The sequence below is a fragment of the Pygocentrus nattereri genome, chromosome 28 (assembly GCF_015220715.1).
Source record: "Pygocentrus nattereri isolate fPygNat1 chromosome 28, fPygNat1.pri, whole genome shotgun sequence".
NCBI lineage: Eukaryota > Metazoa > Chordata > Actinopteri > Characiformes > Serrasalmidae > Pygocentrus > Pygocentrus nattereri.
This window is the reverse complement of record NC_051238.1, coordinates 5979122-6000188: the sequence shown is the minus strand read 5'-3', so window position 1 is coordinate 6000188 and position 21067 is coordinate 5979122. Positions and strand designations below refer to the sequence as shown.

The 21067-nt window shown below is 41.4% G+C and overlaps 1 protein-coding gene across 1 annotated transcript; it reads left to right on the top strand.

Moving 5' to 3' along the window:
• Positions 1-694: 694 nt before the first annotated feature.
• On the top strand, positions 695-16974 carry lpxn (leupaxin). Its single transcript, XM_017722330.2, has 9 exons — positions 695-768; positions 4652-4770; positions 5627-5679; positions 7537-7636; positions 8878-9147; positions 11271-11444; positions 12035-12116; positions 13033-13181; positions 14408-16974. Exons 1-9 carry the CDS (start codon positions 756-758, stop codon positions 14672-14674), a joined length of 1227 nt encoding a protein of 408 aa, XP_017577819.1. The 5' UTR covers positions 695-755; the 3' UTR covers positions 14675-16974.
• Positions 16975-21067: the final 4093 nt, after the last annotated feature.

Genomic DNA, 21067 nt, shown 5'->3' with positions numbered 1-21067 from the left:
CACCAGCCCATCACAGGGCAGACAGACATGCACATTCACTCACACCTAGGGGCAATTTACCCTGTCCAATTGGGCTGACTTTGGCCTGCATGTCTTTTGACTGTGGGAGGAAACCCAAAGGACCCTGGCTGCACCTGCTGGGGGAATCGAACCCAGGCCCTTCTTGCTGTGAGGCGACAGCACTACCCACCACGCCGCTCTACAACGAACCCTGTTTCCATCTAAACCACCGAGATCCTGCAGAATCTTTTAGAAATTGATGTACTTATCCAGTAATTTAACAAAGCATGTACCGCACAGTACTAAACTGATGTAAAGTACCGCTTTTGCTAATCTGAAACATAACTTTTGCACCATTTCATTTCAGGGGAATAAAATAATTGCTTGTTGCCACAAAAAGACACTGTTAGGTTGAACTGATGAACCTATATTCATACATGAAACCCCAACAGATTCACAGGGGATTTGCCTAAAGTCCCCCAAATATTCAGGCCTACTTCAATTAAACAAACAGATGTGCACTTGTAAACGTTCAGGCCTGCGGAATTAACACACTGAGGAGGAGTAAATGAAATTATTATGAAAGGAAATAATACTATACTGCTCATCTCCAAGATTATGAAAGTCAGAAACAGGGAAGTGATGTAGCTGCAGTGGTGCAAAGTGTGTAAGAACACAGGAAAAGGAAACTACAGTTTCTGTGGTGAGTGTAGATACCAAATCAAACCGTACGGCACCATCCTGCACGCTTCACCATGGACGAGCTCGGTAAGCGATTATGTCTTTTGCTTTATGATGTAAAACATTGTAAAGCTGACCATCTTTGGCGACGGGAGCTTTATTAGCTCACACTTATTTTAAGTGTGAAAACTCTGACGTGTGTGTCAGTCGATGTGAAGTTTTTGGGAGGATGTCCCACCTCAGGACCCTGAGCAGAGAAATTTGAGAGAGATGATCTGATCTGTTGGCAGCACTTACTCCAATATGACTGCAGTTATGAAGGCATTATGAATGGTTTCAAATGAGCTTATTACCTTAACATACATAAGCACCTTAGAAATGATTAATGAAGAGTTTTATTACAATAATAAAAGAGCAAAACTGAGCTGTAAAAATGAATATATCGCTGTTGTTGGAGGAAAACCTTGTATCTCCATTTTTGTCATTTTCCAGTTTTTCATGTAATTTGAAAGTGCCTGTTGCCCTTTACATTGTCTGTAAATTTCGTGAAGAATGGACCAAAAGAAATGGCCCAAAATGACTTGGAAAAAAATCTGGCTCCATTGACTTACATTAAAAGTAAGTCGTTTTTTTTCCTTCTCCTGTAAAGTTACCACTTTGGCGATACAAGGTTTTGTTCCGACAACAGCGATATACATCAGATATAACAGATACAACAAAACTAATTTATTAAGATATACAAGACATCGCATGAATGTGTGAGGAGGCTGGCAGGTTCAGTGCTGACTGATGAAAAAGACGAAGATGGATCAGTAACCTGAAAGATCTGAGCTTCAACACTGTAGATGAATGTAGGATCTAATTAATAACAATTAACAAAATAAGTTTAAATCATTCATAATCCGATTTCTGGATAGTCTTACACTAAAGGGATACTACACTGTATATAGTAGCATCTCGGTGGCCAATTTTTTTTGTCTTGGGGACATTGTTCACGCCATTTTATGACATTACATCATGTTTTGTTCCTAAAATACTTATTTTAAAATAATAATTTAACAGGTTATACACACAATGTGTGAAAAAAGTGGTATACAGCAGACGTTTTTTACTACAACTCAACAGCTTCACAAGATCAACTAGTCATTCTTATTATCTCACAGTATGTTACCATAATAATAACGACAGTACCAAGAATTAAAATGAACACAAATATCTGTAAAATAAAGCTTGATTTTGTGTTAAAATACAGTAAATGTACTGTTGCTTTACATCTACGTAAAGGATACTTTTTGCCGTCAATTTTTTTACAGTGTGGTATATGAACATGTTTATTCGCTCAGTGGGTGAGGGGGTTGGGGAACTGGGGTTGGCCAACTTTAGCCTAGAGGTCGCACTTTGGGTAGATCCGGTATACAGCATGAAAAGAGCTGTTACTAACAATGGAAAAACTGAGCACTGAACCACAGTGTCTATGAAAGTGAAAGAAAACAAATATAGCAAACTTTTCTGTGATAGTCCTGTTCAACAACCCTCATATATTTTCTATTTGTTTCGACTTTTTTCATTTTATCTATTTATTTATTTTCATTTCAGTAAAAGTTCTAACCACATAGGCAGTGCTTGAGAATATCAGTAACATCTGCACTGGTGGTTCCTCTATCACTGTGAACATTAAGAATGCGTAGATGTCATCAGTCTTAAGCTGTGAGTCCGCTACATGTACTCAGGTTGAGGGGATATTGGAGTCAGCGAGCTCAGTTTAATGTCAGGTTAGTAGAAGCAGGGAGATTTGGTTTTGGAGAATGGCGTCTCATTTCCTGCTGTGTTTTTATCATGAGAAAGTGAGTAAGTCCAAATTCCTAGCAACCCCCTCTGTATGTCAGCAGAGAATGTGTTCCTCTGTTTCACATCCGTTGCGATGGTAGCAAAGCAAAAACCAGAATCACTTCCTCATGAAGTTCTGTATATACAAACCACATGCCCTCAGTTACTGTAACTGCACTTCAGCAGACAAATATGACACAATGTCATGATATCAACATTGAATTACCCTGAAAAATATGGACCAGATGAATATATTGACATACAAACATGACAATCTATGCAAAGGTATGAGGAACACTTTGAAAATAGTGGCTGGTTGATGTGTGTCTCTCGTTAACTCAGTCAATTCTTCATATCCAAATAACAAAGTCTTGCAAATTTGACTGTAAAACAGTGACTAACGCTGTGGTTTTCTGTTACTGTTCACATGTAAGTTAATAACTGACATACCTAATAGCGTGTGATACCTCCATGAGCATGAAAAACAGCTGCCATTGAATTTTGCTTAGACTGGATAGGTCTCTGGATGTAGGCAACATCAACGTTCAACCACTCTTGCATCAAAGAAAGAACAGTTCGGTCAGACTTCGTAGATGCCTTCCCTGGCATTCCAGATAGTTCCACAGATTTCCCTGGCGTTCCAGTGAGTCCCACAGATTTTCAAGAGGATTCAAATTTGGGGATTTCGCAGGCCAGTCCAGATGTCTGAACGCTCCTGAATGTTCATCATGCCAATCAGTCACATTTGCAGCCCTGTGGATGTGAGAATTGTCGTCTTTGATATTCAGGGATAGGAATGTTATGTACCTCAGCAAGATAAGCAAAAGCAAACCCTGGTTGTCCAGCAGCTCAGTGTTGGCACTGTGGTTCAAACTCATTGACACATCAACCAAAGGACCCATTTCTGCATAATTAAGACACCCCCAGAACATCAAAGAGCTCCTCCAGCTTGATCCACACCTGGCAGGCAGTCCTCATTGAAGACTTCCTGAGGTTTACGATGAACATGGTGCTGAGCATCATTCACATACAGGCAGAAAGGAGATTCATCTGACCACATAACAATGTTTCCACTCTTGGACAGTCCAGTTTTGTGTCTTCTTCCACTGTAAACAGGAAACTTGGTCAGCAAAAGTGAGCGAAGCCCTCTTGCATGCCACTCTGCTCCATATGTTTATGGTATGCAGTTCCCTGCAGAGTATTCTTTCAGAAATTGGTTGTGAATGACCGGCCTTGACTTCCAGTGGCAATTCTTCGGAAGCAATTTTTATTCTCATGCCACGAAACACACCGGTGGTCTCTGTCCATCAGCTTTGTTTTCAACCACAATTCTGATGAGAATTTCCTGTAGACTGATTTTTCTGATGCTGCTTGACCCATATAGCCGTACGCCTCGATACACCTGCAAATTCAACTACTTCTTTCACACTGTGGCATTTGGGACGCCTATATGCAATCACTCCCTTTTGCCAATCATTAACATCTGCTTCGCGACCCATTTTCCACACATTGAACAAGACATTCACTGCACTGTACCACCTTTTCTCAATCTATGAATCCTGTTGCACACCCTGCAGGTATTTATAGTCTAATTGTCCCTGTGCAACATCACCTGCAGGAGCTTGAAGTTATTACCACCTTAACATGCAAGGTGAATGCATAACATCTTACTATGAAGCACATTCATGAGTCCACTAAAACACAGACACAAACCTTATCACCCATGAACATGTCCACATCTGAGGAACCTGTTCAGTTGGATTACTCCTGAAACAACCTCAACAATATTGAGATAAATTACTGACCCATCCCACTGATTTCCCAGTCCACTCATTATTGCCAACTCCATTTTTGTCCATTTTTATTTTTCTACATCATTTGAACACGGCAGCTGTTCTTTTACATTGTGTGAAAATGCCATCGCACAAATGGACCAACAGAAAGCCCCAAATCACTTGGAATAAAATCTCGTCACATTAACTTACACAGAAAGTGAAGAATGTTTTTGGCTTCTCCAGTTACTAATTTTGGACATACTTGTTTTTCTTTGTACAGCAACGATATCTTAGCTTTACGTGTAGGCTGTGAGGGTATTTCCCTCCACTCTGGCTGCATGTTATATATAAACCACTGTCTGTTGCAGATATGCTCTTGGAGGAGTTGGCTCTGACCTCCTCAAAAAGCTTGCCTGCACCAGCCCCTCCTCAGACGCTCGCCCTCAGCACCTCGGACAAAACGGCCACAATAAGTGTGTCTGCACAGGTAATACAGAAAATACATGTAAAGAATCATTTAATTGCACTGAATGAGTTACATTATACTGTGGTGTCCTCCATGGGCCGCACTGCTGTGAGGAGCTGAGGGGTGTACCCATGCAAAGTGGCTGTCGGGGGCGCCACGTTTCTGGTTCAGAGAGGGACTGTTATTGTTAATGTTGTTTCTAATGTTGATGCTATCTTGCTGCTTGGTGTGATCTGTGTCTGAGCAGGGTGGGCAGTGCAGTTAACTAGTAGTGGAAATGTCTACCCTCCTAGAACGTCATGTCCTCCTGCATTACACCCTCCCTGTGTTTCGTGCTGGGTTAGCGATAGGCTGGGCATGTCTTGCTGCCTGTTGGAAAATTAAGAAAGGTTAATGTTTTCTGTGAGCTGACGCTACAACATACTCACTAAGGTCACTCTGGCCATGAGTTTATATGGCTGACCTTTTGAAACCTAGAACTGTGAGCCACACAAACACATGAAACACACTGGTACCTAACTGGCATTTTAGGCTCATGCATAAAAATCATTTGCCTATTTGAATAACGTGAATCCGGTAAGCGCCACACTGAAAGTAAGAGGTGACTGGCTGTTCATCACGATGCATTACTCATAATTATACCCGAACATTTCGACACAGCATCAGCGTCCCCTTACAGTGCAAGTGCACGTAGCTACTTCATGTTATTTACACCAAAACAGATCAGCAAAACTCAAATTTTAGAAATGCATTGCTGAGAAGTGAGTATAAAAGAAGTAAGCAAGTGGAAGCTTTAAGGTAGGCGTTTCTAATAAAGTGGACGTTAAGTATATGTTTAATCATAACATAGTAACTCCCTCGTTCTCTGTGGTCACAGGGTCAGTCCTCTGGTGTCGGGTCAGGACAGGGCGGAGCCAAAAATGTGTACAGGTAAGGCCGCACCTCTCATTCTCATCCCATAGGGCTAATGTCTGATATAACTCTGCTTCAATGTGTGTAACAGTGTAGTTGTTTTGTGTAGTAGCTGGGTTTTATTTATTTATTTATTTATTTATTTATTTATTAACAAGCTTTGTTTCTTTTTTTTGCAAAGTCTGTGTACATTTATTGCTATATAAACTAGTGATACAGGTGCTGTATGAACTAGGAAGGGAATGTTCACAAACGAACTTTCAGTTGGCTTGACAAAACCTGTAATGGCATTAGAGCATTTATATAGTAATTTCAGGTGGTTATAAAGGTGTTGATAGGCCATTACTGTGCTATCCCAGATGATTGCTATGGTGTTGCTAGGAAGTTGCTGTGGTATCCCAGGTGGTTGCTATAGTGTGTGTATATGTGTGTGGCAAATTTTCCTGAGTTGAAAAGTAATTGTGTAAACATACTATTTGCATATAGGCTGTACAATCCTGCATAGTTTCGTGGTTCTAGCTTGAAAATCGCTGAGCTGTGAAATTTTGAATAAGGTGAATAATAACATTAGAATAGTAATAATAAGTGAGCTTTGTCAAGTCAACCTAATTAAACATGATGATGATGATAATGTTCATACCTGAAGATTCCATAGGCAGATCTAATCTATGCATCGGTCTTTATTTACACAACATCAACAGCCTCAATGTCTCAATTGTAGAATTACACTGAATGTCTCACTGTAAAAACTTTGCCATCAGTGTTTTCAGTAATATAAACCAATTTGTAATGATTCTAATGCAGTCATTTGTAGGAGGCTGTAAGAAATGCTAAGTCTCCAGAGTGATGAGAAAATGATTTGTTAGATGATTCTAAAATGACTAAGAAACCTGTTTAATATCATTTTAATTAAATGCTGTTGTATCTCCATTTTTGTTGTTTTTCAGTTTTTGACATAATTTGAAAATCTCTTTTGCTCTTTACTTTGTCTGTAAATTTCACGATGAACGGAGAAAAATAAACTGCCCAAAATGACTTGGAAAAAATTCTGGTTCCATTGACTTACATTATTCGTACAGTAGGTTTTTTGGTTCTCCTGTAAAGTGACCATTTTGGAGATTCAAGTTTTTTTTCAATAGCAACCATATATATTTGATAGATAAATAAAGTATTATTGATCATTTAATGACTTCTTGCTGTTCCTAAATATAGAATAAAAGTTTATAATATTATGTCTAGAATATTTAAATGTACACTCTATACACACTTACAGCTTTAAAAACTACTCTGATCAGCCATAACATTAAGACCACCTCCTTGTTTCTGAGCTCACTGTCCATTTTATCAGCTCCACTTACTGCATAGCTGCACTTTGTAGTTCTACAGTTACAGACTGTAGTCCATCTGATACTCTGATACTCTGTTACCCTGTTCTTCAATGGTCTCTGACCCCCACTGGACCCTCACAGAGCAGGTATTATTTGGGTGGTGGGTCAATCTCAGGACTGCAGTGACACTGACGTGGTGGTGAAGTTTTTAAACACTCACTGTCCACTCACTGTCCACTCTTTTAGACACTCCTACCTTGTCAGTCCACTTTGTAGATGTAAGGTCAGAGATGACAGCTCATCTGCTGCTGCACAGTTTGTGTTGGTCATCCTCTAGTCCTTCATCAGTGGTGTCAGGACGCTGCCCACAGGACAGATATTTTTAGTTCTCAGTCCAGCAGCAACACTGAGGTGTTTAAACACTCCAGCAGCACTGCTGTGTCTGATCCACTTGCACCAGCACAACACACACTAACACACCACTATCCACAAGGAGTTGGTTTTACTGTTATAGCTGATCAGTCACATTCACATTCCTTGTTTTCAGTGAGTTGCCTGCTCCAGTGGAGGCTGAAGTGATGAGTCCAGGAACGGCCAGTCGAGAGCTGGACTCCATCATGAACGAGCTGCTGGGGCTGGGGCTGGAGGTGAGTTGCGCTGGTCTTCAGGTGAACTGGATCTGCAGTCTGCTCTTTATCATTGCACTTACCCTAGATGACCACAAGAGGGCAGTATAGGCTCCCTAGTGTTCCTACTGTACTACAGCATAATTAGAACTATAATAACAAGCCATAAGAACTGCTTTGTTTATAATCACTCATGTCTGAACTGTATGAGCATTTTATAGAGTCCTTATCTACTGATTGCACTAAATGAGGGCTTGTCCAGCCAGGAACCCCTTCCAGTGCCCTTCTCAGGGCAAATTTATTTCAGACACACAATCCAACTGCCCAAATATGTGGCAATGTCTGGCATATGTATAATTGTGTGTGTGTTTTTCACTGAGACACTTAATAAGCAGCCCTGAGTGATTTCTCTGAGGCTGCAGCCACAGGTTGCTGTTCCTCACTACCTAAATATGAAAAATTATTTTCGTTTCCTGATAAAGTTGGGATGCTTTATAACCAGATGCTTTCACATATTGACTGGCTTCAGTCTTGTTTGCTTGTACCTTCAGACAGATGACACATTCTGGTCTACTGCCACTACTGGCTTCTCTGGCACAAGTGATCACCGCTGTCACATGATCTAAAAATAGTAAAATTGCAGGCCTCCTGGCTAAACAGCCATGAGAAATGGTTTCAACACATTGATTTTATGAGCGACAATAAGCAAGCACATCCTCTATACACTTAAATATGGCATTTTGGCATTATGGCAAGTTGTAGTGCACAGTTTCTATTCATCTGTTCAGCATATTAAAAAAATAAACAAACACCTAAAGCATAAAACATGCCATAACTTCTGCACAGGGCACATTTTATTCCTTTATTTATTTCTCCAATATGTTAAAGGCAGCAAAGAAACAGTAATTGTGCATAAAATTGTGCAGAAGTGTGTTCTCTGGGGTGGACGTGTGCTTTTGGCATGAAGCTGCTTTTGACCGGGGCGCCCAAACTTTTCCACAGGACTGTATATCAAGGACCCTTGGGAGTCCACAGACCATCACCCCAGTAGGCAAATGCACTCATAACCAGTTGCATTCACAGTTACTTTTCCTATTTAATATTATGCCTATATTGTATAAAGTTGCTGAACCAGTCTGTGGCCATCAGTTCCACCTAAGTCTGCTCTTTTTTAGTGTTTTAGATCTATACATTTTTATTATAGTTATTAATTATTACATTTTCTTCATTTTCTCAGAAACCTTTTCCTTCTCTCCTCTCAGGTTCCGGACGAGGTGCCTCTATCTAAACCTCCACCACTGGCCGAAAAGTCAGAAAAGGAAAAGAAAGACGGTGCTGATGGAGACAAACGAGAGGGCAGTAACGCCACCAACAACGTCCAGAGTGATAAAAGATTGCAGAGACAGATGTCGAAGAACATCGATGCCATCGATGACCTGCTGGGTTCACTCAGCTCAGACATGGAGAAGATGGGCGTGCGCACGGCAGCCAAGGGTCACTGCGCCTCCTGTGGCAAATGCATTGCTGGAAAGGTGATGTTAACCCCTTAAAATCCCAGACTTATCACACACTGGGGCTTATTATTCAGGAACTGCAAGGACCTCAGTGCAAACCTGTTGAGATGTTCTTAGGTTATAGATGTATGCAATAAAACCTTGGCACTGCCAGCAGGCCCTGGCTATTTAAAGGGTTTAAGACTGGCCTCTGTAGCAGCGGCCACACCTACTCATACAATCATGTGCAAAAGAAGCAGAAAATACGGCAGGCTTGCATTGTTGATTTGAGAATAAGTGTAAATAAGTCTCTACAGAGAACTTAGAATATTCTAATGTGTCATTGGTATTTATTTGAGTTTAACATATTAGGAAAAAAACAATACATAAAATATAAAACGTGCCATAACGCATGCCACATTTTTTTATTTACTTATTTATGCATTTGTTTCCCATCCCATTCCATGTAGTTGTGCATTAACCTGTGCAGAAGTGTGTTTTCTGTAGAGGACGTATTAACTTCACTTAGAAAATCAGCAAAACGTCATTTGACCGGGGGTGCACAGACTTTTGCATACCCCTCTGTATCTGATATACACACTGCAAGTCAAAAGTTTGCTAACTTTTTTCGAGCGTTGTTTGTTACTGTAACACGTAGCTGATTTGCATAAAGCAGCTCTGTGCTCATCCTATGAGTCTGTTTATCTTCATGTACATGCTGACCAGTGCTGACACCACAACAAAGTTTGGAATGTTTAGCCTTTGCCTTTATTCCCAAGATTCCCAATGCTTTTATCAGGTATTCCTTCTGTTTTGCAGTTTTGCAGAGTAAAATGGAAAGAGTATGTTTCAGCTCATGAAAATGATGCACTGTTTTGCCAAAAGTATTTGGATTTCTGACATTAGCCCTATATGAGCTTGTTGGCCATCCCATTCCAAAACCATAGGCATTAAAATGGAGTTTGCCCCTCTTTGCCACCATAACGGCCTCCACTCTTCTGGAAAGGCTCTCCGCAGGATTTTGGAGTGTGTCTGTGGGAATTGGTGCCCATTCTGTCTAAAGAGCATTTGTAAGGTCAGGCACTGATGTTGGGCAATAAGACGTGGCTCACAATCAACATTCCACTTCATCCCAAATGTTCAGTGGGGTTGAGGTCAGGGTTCTGTACAGGCTACTGGAATTCCTCCACACCAACTGGTCACACCATGTCTTTATAGACCTCGTTTTGTGCACAGGGGCTCAGTCATGCTGGAACAGAAGAGGTTCTTCCCAAAACTGCTGCCACAAAGTTGGAAGCACATAATTGTCTAAAATGTCTGTATGCTGTAGCATTAACTACCTCTAACTGAAACTAAGGGGCCCAAACCCTGAAAAACAGCCTCAGCCCATTATCCCTCCTCCACCAAACTTTACTATGCATTCCTGGCTTTCTCCCGGCATCTCCCAAACTCAGATTCATCCATCAGACTGTCAGATGGTGAAGCACTCCAGAGACATGTTTCCACTGCTCCAGAGTCCAGTGGTGGCGCATGCTTTACACCAGTACAGCTGACGCTTGGCATTGCACATGGTGATCTTAGGCTTCTGTGCAGCTGCTCAGCTGTTGACGCTGCTGATGCACAGTTGTTGTGCTGATGCTGCTTCCAGAGGCAGTTTGGAACTCTGTAGCGAGAAATGCAAGAAAGGATAGGTGATTTTTACATGCTACACTCTTTAGAACTTGGTAGCCCCACTCTGTGATTTTGTGTGGTTTACATCTTTGTGGTGGAGCTGCTGTTGTTCCTAGATGCTCCCATCTCACAATAGTAGCACTTACAGTTGACTAGGGCAGATCTAGCAGGACAGAAATTTCACAAACTGACTTGTAGCAAAGGTGGTATCCTATGGCAGTGAGACATTTAAAGTTGCCAAGCTCATTTACATGGCATTTTAATGTTTGTCTATGGAGACTGCAAGGCTATGTGCTTGGTTTTATATTCCTGATTACAATGAATGTGGCTAAAACATCCAGACTCAAAAATGTAATTTAGTCAATAAAGTGCATCTCAAGTGCCGTCACTTTGTCCACTACTGTTACAAATACAGAAACGTACATTTCACTAATTGCAGAGTGAGTCTATGTTAGTGACCGCTCCATTTTCCCTGTTCCTCTCTCCTGTAGATGATCACAGCTCTTGGTCAGGTGTGGCACCCGGAGCACTTTGTGTGTGTGGTCTGTAAAGAGGAGCTGGGTACGCAGGGTTTCTTTGAGAGAGATGGGAAGCCGTACTGTGAGACTGATTATCAGAACCTGTTCGCACCGCGCTGTGCGTACTGCAAGGGCCCAATTCTACAGGTAACACATACTACACTCTAGCACTGTAAGCATTCCACAGCATTCAGTAGCAGAACGTAACACAAAAGAACACAACACCACATTACACCACAGTGTAGTACAGAACAACACCACTTAATAGTGTAACACAAAATAATGTAACAACACATCGCATCACAGAAAGCACAATACAAAATAGTGAATCACAGTAGTAAACAATACAGGGTAACACAATACAATGTAACACAACACAACTCAGGTTATCACAGTCTAACACAGCACAAGACAATGTAACACAGAGTAATGTAACACAAAATAGCATATCACTCTGCAACACATTGCAGAAAAATACAACACAACACAATGTAACACAACACAATGTAACACAAAATAATGTAACGCAACACAACGCAGTGCCGAGCATCACGGTGCAATATAGCACAACGCAATGTTACACAGACTAACACAACACAACATAGCATATCACATTGCAACATCATACAACACAACACACTGCAGAAAAAAACACAACACAATGTAAAACATACAAGCAGTGGCCGTGTTACAGTGTGATGTGCTTCACTCTCGTGTTTTGATGCTTTTCTTTGTAGAATATCCTGACAGCGATGGACACCACATGGCACCCAGAGCACTTCTTCTGTACACACTGCGGAGAACGCTTTGGAACTGAAGGTAAGGATGAGAACCGAAACACAACACAACTCAATAGAAAACAGTACAGCACAACACATCACGTCACAAAGTAACATAATTTAAGCCAACACAACACAGCGTAACACAAAATAGTGTAACACAACAAATCAGAGTGAATCACAGTAGAACACAATACAACACTGCAGTGCAAAACTATCCAGTGTAACACAATGGAGTGCACAACAACACAGTGTAGTACAATAGAACAACAGGCAGTGTAACACAATGGAATATGTCACAGCACAGTGCAACACAACACTGTATAACACAACACAGCATAGTGTAACACAAAATAATGTAACAGTACAACACAACACCATGTGGTGCAAAACAATGCAGTGTAACCCAGTGGAGTGCAATACAACACAGTGCAACACAATACAACACCAAGCAGTGTAACATGACATAATATACCCCTAACACTAACTATACAACACAACACACTCCCTACACAGCACCACAGCACAAAACAGAACAAACATGAGCACAAGCCCACGGAGCCCTGCTGGTGACATCCCATATGAATAAAAGTAATGGGTGGATACGGCTTAGTAAGGTGTGGGAACAAGATAATTCAGTCATGGCCATGACTTAGTAAGGCAGGGAAACGAAATCATGCCTTATTAAACTGTGCCAAGGCTTAGTTATCTCATTCCCCCTCATTCCCCCGCTAAGTCCTGGCCTTGACTGAATGATCTCGTTCCCACACCTTACTAAGTCATGGCCACACATTATTTTTATTTATACAGGAAGTGACCAGCAGGGCTCCATACAAGCCAAATCCCATTGTAATAGGCATTAAAACTGTTGTATAACAGTTTTAATGTGTGTATTTGTGTATTCAGCTGTTAGTGAATGGTGTTCCGTAGTGATGTGTGTTGTTTTGTGTGGTCAGGGTTCCTGGAGCGTGACGGGAAGCCGTACTGCCCGGTGGACTTCTATCGCCTGTTCGCTCCAAAGTGTTCGGGCTGCGGAGAGCCGGTCAGAGAGAATTACCTTTCAGCCGCCAACGGCACCTGGCACCCCGACTGCTTCGTCTGCGCTGTGAGCTTTTACAGCACTGCATCACTCTCTACTACTAATACACACACACACACACACACACCCGCACACACACACACACACACACACACACACACACACACACACACACACATGCTCACTAATACACACACACACACACACACCCGCACACACACACACACACACACACACACACACACACACACACACACACACACACACTCACACACACACACATGCTCACTAATACACACTCACATACAAACACACACGCTCACTAATACACACACACACACACACACACACACACACACACACATGCTCACTAATACACACTCACACACACACACACACACACCCGCACACACACACACACACACACACACACACATGCTCAATAATACACACACACACACACACACACACACACATGCTCACTAATACACACTCACACACACACACACACACACCCGCACACACACACACACACACACACACATGCTCACTAATACACACACACACACACACACACACAGTCACTAATGCATGCACACACACACACACACACACACTCACTAATACACACACACACACACACACACTCACTAATACACACACACACACACACACACACACTCACTTGCTTGCTAGCACAAATAGCTAATCAGCCAATCACACGGCCACAACTCACTGCATTTAGGCATGTAGAGGTGGTCAAGACGACTTGCTGAAGTGCAGACTGAGCATCAGAACGGGGAAGAAAGGAGATTTAAGGGACTTTGAACGTGGCGTGGTTGTTGGTGCCAGACGGGCTGGTCTGAGTATTTCAGAAACTGCTGATCTGCTGGGATTTTCACACACAACCATCTCTAGGGTTTACAGAGAACGGTCCGAAAAAGAGGAAATATCCAGTGAGCGGTCAGTTGTGTGGACGAAAATACCTTGTTGATGTGAGAGGTCAGAGGAGAACGGGCAGACTGGTTCCAGATGATAGAAAGGCAACAGGAACTCAAATAACCAACCAGAATCTCTGAGGAATGTTTCTAATACCTTGTTGAAAGTCTGACATGGAGAATTAAGGCAGTTCTGAAGGCAAAAGGGGGTCCAACCTTTTACTAGCAAGGGGTACCTAATAAAGTGGCCAGTGAGCGTAGATGAATGTTCTCAGTGAATTAATCCAATTACTCTCTCTCTTTATCTATCTCTCTCTCATTCCCTCTCTCTCCCTCTCTCCCCCTCTCTCTCAGGACTGTCTGAAGCCCTTTACTGACGGCTGTTTCCTGGAGATGGACGGTCGTCCTCTGTGTTCTCTGCACTATCACTCCAGGCAGGGGACCCTGTGCGGGACGTGCGGAACGCCGATCTCCGGCCGCTGCATCGCCGCTCTCGACCGAAAGTTCCACCCCGAACACTTTGTGTGTGCGTTCTGCCTGCGGCAGCTCAGTCAGGGGGTGTTTAAGGAGCAGGGCGGGAAGCCTTACTGCGGCCCCTGCCACAGCAAACTCTTCATGTAGACCAGCAGTCCTGAAACTATAAATATTGCACCTCCTTTCCTCCTCCCCAGCTCCAGCACACCTGGTTAAAGGGCAGGCACACTGATTTTTCAGAATTTCAGCAGAATGAAATGGTTACCATGTAAACAAAGTCATTCAGAGTGGTTTGATGTGAAAATGCTTCGTTTTCTAGAGAACGCTGGAGGTGATGGGAGCCAGACGTCTAAACAGTTTAATGCCTCTAAACGCTCTCTCACAGAAAGTTATAACATGAAATGGTTATGTTGCATTATGTCTGAGACGTTATGTTACAGTTGTATTTCGATAATATGTTGGGTTTTTTAAATGCATTCATGGTGGAGAGGTGATTTAAGGCTAAATTAAGGTAACACTTTATTTGGATGGTCCACTGTAGATTCTTTGTAAATGTTTATATTTTTAAGTAACATTCAACTAAATATCCATTAAATTCAACGGAACTTCAAGTTTAGTGTGAAAGGATATCCCTAACCCTAAACCTAACCCTCACCTTAACCTCAAGGTAAAACCTACATCTACTCCTAACCCTAACCCCAACCATAATGTTGTTGATAATCAACTGAACATCACCAGAAAGTTAATGATTGAAGTCTCTGTAAAGCATCTATAATAGTTTATTGTTAGCCAGCTGTTTCAACATCTCCAGCTCACATGGCTTGTCTAACGTTTTGGTTGTAGTTATTCTCACCTCTCCTTTGATTTATCACTCTCTAGATGTTAGCTGATGTTATTATTCTTGGATAGCTGTGAAGGAATTTTTCCACAAAGCATTTATGTCCTTACTTCCCACAGTGTTGCATGTTTGGTCCTCCAACAGTTCTGGACACACCCTCGAATTTCTATCTTGGCAACTGTGAGCTGAAGTGATACGAACACCTGTATTTAACTGATCCATAAAGCAATAGCGGAGCTTGTTTTAAGCAACGTTTTTGCACTTCTGTTTCTTGTGAAAAGAGCCTGATTCATAGCACCGCCACTATAAAGACAACCAAGTCGGTAAGTTTCTCGACAATAAACCATTTCATATCAAACCACTCTGAATGACTTTGTGCCAATCTCAGTGGCTGAATTAGCGTTTTTCCTCTTCAACCCCCAAGCCCAGTTCACACTCACCTGGTGAGATGAGACAATGATGTTTTAGCCATTTTAAAGTGATGGAGAGCAATGTTTTAACAAAATGATCCCACCCTACTGATATCCAAAAGTATCCAGACGCCTATTCCAATTAGTAAATTCAGCTCCTGGAACAAAGGGTCCATGTCTTATATTTTTCTTGTCTTTCATTTTTTCCGTTGAGGTTTACGTTTGACATTTGATGTTTTTGTGGTTGTATGTGTCATAATTAGTTGTTATAGAACTAAATAGACTGTTTTGTGCCTTTAAGACTAACCTAGGCAAATGATATCTGCTCTGATTGGCTGCCCTGTAATATACATCACTCAAGAAATAGTCAGGACTCAAACACTGCTTGTAACTTCAATGGACGTGGCTAACCAGCTGCATGGTAAATAGACAGGTGTGTGTAAATCCGCTGGACTCTGTGACATTTTAGCTGTTTTTGCAGCATAGTTTCCATATATGGACTGTATGAACTGGTGAAGGTCTAAATACTACTTCATACTCAGAAATTCGGTTCCATGGTATGGTCCCTTTGAAGTGCACCCATTGACACAGGCGTTCATCAGTGAACACATTTTTTATATCATCTCCATAGAAAAGCACTGAGCAATAGAATGGGGTGCTCAGGTGCAGCCACACTTAGGGGCAATTTAGCATGCCCAATAGGCCTGACCGCATGTCTTTGGACTGTGGGAGGAAACCAGAGCACCCGGAGGACCCACAGAGACACAGGGAGAACGTGCAAACTCAGAACATGCAAACTTCACACAGAATGAACCATGGTTACCCGGCCGAGGAACTGAACCCAGACCCCTCTTGCTGTGATGCAACAGTGCTACCCATTGTTAAATGATTTTGTCTACCTAAGTGAGTTTAGAGCTTTGATATCAAAAAATAAACTGTGTAGCTGATGACAGTATTTGCTTTTACTAAGCTGGGTTTTGTGTTTTATATTACATGTCTGTTGTGTTTTGTCTGTTTTGAAAACGCTCTATTTGAAATTCCTGTACCTGGAAACGATGCTATCTTGGCCGGGTCTCCCTTGAAAAAGAGATTTAAATCTCAAAGGACTTCCTGGTTAAATACATAAGAAAGAGTAACCTTGAAAACAGGCAGGATTGCATTTTATGGCTACTCTGAAGTAAAATTCCATGACGCTTTTATTTTTTCAACATCAACTTCTATGCTTTTAGCTCAAATAAGCTTAGCCTGTTTGTGGAGAAGCATTTTTTTCAGTGAATAAAATTTCCAAAAGCAGAACATCCATCAAACCTGTGGGAGTGAGTTAAAGAGAGAGAGCGGTGGGGGCTGGTCCTATATAAGAGGGGGAAACATGGGGGTCTCGGCCCTATAAAAGCAGCGGGAGATAGAGGGCTGTCTGAGTTTCAGGGTGCCGCAGGTTGGAGTAAGGTTTATGACCGGCAGGCTGAGGCAGGGGAGGCTGGTGGGCTGCACTGGAGCGTGAAGGCTAACAGGGTTAGAAGAGCAAGACGTCCACTCAGGCGAGCTGAAACCTGACCCTCTGGCCCCAAATGGCCCACGGCCCCTCCGTCACCCCACTCAGCCTGGGGGCCACGGCACGGGTCATGGTGCGTTGAATGATGCCCAACCTGGCAACCTTGCTTGATAAACAATAAAAGCAATAACTGTTCCATAAGTCACGGCAGCATTGGACATAGTAGTATATTAACCCTGTCACTGGAGAAGAGCAGTGGGTGAACGCAGGGGCCTCGTAAAGGAACAGAGAGACGCAGGGAGAAAGAACAGGGGCTGCCAGAATGATGTACTAGGCCTGGGACTGTATAAACACGAATTCATATGTAACTAAACCTGCTTATGGAGAAAGTGACACGCTGTGGCATCATCTGCTGTAATCAACTGTAATCTTAGTCTCATCTATCCTCACAGCCAGTAAAATGCATATCTCCTTTTTTAAACGTGATTTAGAAACACTGTCTGTCCTGAACAATATTTTCAGATATCATGACAAATAATCCAATAGAAATGCTGCAAATTTAAAAATAAGCCCGTTCAGGAGATTGCAGGTTCAACCCCCCGTGATGCCGCAGCCATCTGAGACCTCGGGCCGTATTACAGAAAATTCTTTTTGTCTTGACTTAAGATCTGATGGGTCAAGATAAGATTTTTCACAAATTCGTATTACAGAAGCAAACCTTATCATGATTTAAGAATCTTATCTTACACCATCTTTTCTGTATCTCCAGTTAGGACATCTTAACTTGATTGAAGTGAACAATCACTGTCATGTCTGTTACTTAGCAACCGGCCATACGCATACAGCTGAAACGTAAACATGTAATCAAGCTAATTAGCTAGACAGCTAATGTAAGCTGCCATTACTGAGGTAGTTAAAGAAAATCAAAAAAACTAAAGCGTGATAAACTGTAAGTTAAGAATATTGTTTCAGCCCTTTGTGCTGTTTATCAGAGCATCACCGTGCCTCAGTTTCAGTCTCCATTTCCCAAACGCTTTAGCATAGTGCGCTGATGTTATTCCTCCTAATTAACAGACACATGTCTTGCACTAAATTGACTTGTGACTCATGCTTAACTGACCCGTGTCTTGACTCAGACTCACACTTAGCTGACTTGTAATCTGACTTGGACTTGCATTTAACCGACTCACAACTTTACTTAGACTCAAGACTCAGACTCACTTTACTTTGCCACAAGACTCAGACTCAAGCTTAACTGGCTCACAACCTGCCTCAGACTCTCACTCATCTGGCTCACAACTTGAGTTGGACTCACACTTAACTGATTCATGACTTCAGAACTGTGCTTACCTGACTCTTGACCTGACTCAGACCTGCGCTTAACTGACTTAATTGACCAGACTCAGAACTGCACTTAAACTTAGACTTAATTGACTCACAACTCCACTTAGAACTAGAGTCAAACACACGCTTAACTGACTTGTAACTTGACGTGGACTATTTAACTGATTCATGACTTGGTTCAGACTTAAATGACTCTTGACTCAAACTTATGTGATGTGACTTGGAATTGTGCTTAACTGTCTTCCTACTTGACTCAGAATAATCCTTTACTGTCTTATCACTTTGCCTTGTAACATGACTTGGACTCCCACTTAATTGATGTGTAACTTGATGTGGACTCAACTGAGTCATGACTTGATGCAGACTCACCCTTTACTGACTCGTGGCACAACTCAGATTTGAGACGTGTGCAGTTTTATTCAATTCATAATGTTTTGTTTATTTCTTTAGTGGTATTTATTGTAATGCTAGTTTTTTTTAACAAATAAATTCTTACTACAGACTTTCGCAGATGACCTAAAACTTTTGCACCATACAGTGAATGTTGATGACTTTATGAAGCTCTTGATGCACAGTAAGCAGAGGCACTGCAACGGTTCCTTGCAAAAGAGTTTCTCAGCCAAAACCTTTTAAAGCCAAAACGGCCTGGTCGCCGATCGGAAAAGCAAATGAAAACTAAAACTCAAATCAAACATTACTGGTGATTGATTGGAGGCACTGATAACAGAGACACATCCAAAACAAATAAGAGCTGGGTGAGTTTGTGAGAGCAGTGTGGCCAGGTTCTCCTGGTGAGCGCCAGGGTAAGCAGTTGCCTTTTATATAAAAAAGCATTTCTATAGATTCAGTGTTGCTGTGCTTCAGCCGAGCTCCGAGGTTTTGCAGATGACTCTGTGTGTAATGTGTTTTTGTAGCTGACCTCATGGAGGACACACTCTGCAAAAAATATTAACCCCTCACAGAACTGATGACCTGTGAACACTTCCAGTCTGAGCTTTTCCCGCTCCAAAGCCAGAATGGAAGATCCTGAGTTACACTTATCTAATCATAAATCTTTCTAAAACTCTCTATATGAGATTAACTCGGCTGCAAAGTCCTCAAAGGCTGTTTTTTATTTTTTGTTAGCAAAGCTGCTGGTGTTTTTCAGGCTGCAGTGCCAAATAGATACAAGCTTCAACAAGTTAGTCCATTTATAGAGGAGTGTAAGGCAAGGCAAGGCAAGGCAAGTTTATTTATATAGCACCTTTCATACACAACGGTCATTCAAAGTGCTTTACAAATGAAAAAATACAGAAAAATGTAATTAATGTAAATAAAATAAAATTTATGTAAATTAAAAAAATACAAAAAACATAATTAAAACAATAGATTTAAAATAAGTTAATCAAATTTAAAAAAAAGGAGATAAAAAATTTAAATAAAAATAAGAAACATAATTAAAACAATAGATATAAAAGAAGCTAAATAAATGAGGATAAGAGTGCCGTTACAGGATAAAAGTGGATTAAACTGAGCTAAAGGCTCAAACATGAAGGTTTTCATTCTGGATTTAAAAGTGTCTAGTGTTGTGCATTTATTACATAGTACAGTGCATCGCTGGTGTACTATAGTGGATTTATCGTGTATTACAGTGTGTTTATAGTATGGTGGATTAAAAGTGTAGTAAAGTGCATGTATAGTGTAGTATAGTAGGTTTATAGTGCAGTATTGTGTATTTATGGTGTAGTAGAGTAGATTTATAGTGCAGTATTGTGCATGTATAGTGTAGTATAGTAGGTTTATAGTGCAGTATTGTGCATGTATAGTGTAGTATAGTAGGTTTATAGTGCAGTATTGTGTATTTATGGTGTAGTATAGTAAATATATAGTGTAGTAGAGCAGATTTATAGTGTAGTATTGTGTATTTATAGTGTAGTATAGTAGGTTTATAGTGCAGTATTGTGCATGTATAGTGTAGTAGAGTAGATTTATAGTGCAGTATTGTGCATGTATAGTGTAGTATAGTAGGTTTATAGTGCAGTATTGTGTATTTATGGTGTAGTATAGTAAATATATAGTGTAGTAGAGCAGATTTATAGTGTAGTATTGTGTATTTATAGTGTAGTATAGTAGATTTATAGTGCAGTATTGTAGTAAGTTAAGTTAAGTGATACTTTTTTTAATCCCACACACGGGGAAATTCCACCTCCGCATTTAACTCATCCGTGAAGTGAAACACCACAAACACACTAGTGAATATACACACACTAGGGGGCAGTGAACAGTGAACTTGCCTGGAGTGGTGGGCAGCCCTATCCATGGTGCCCGGGGAGCAATTGGGGGTTAGGTGTCTTGCTCAACGACACCTCAGTCATGGATTGACGGCACTTGGGATCAAACCAGTGACCTTCCGGTCACAGGGCCAGTTCCCTAACCTCCAGCCCACAACTGCCCCAAGTAGAGTAGATTTATAGTGC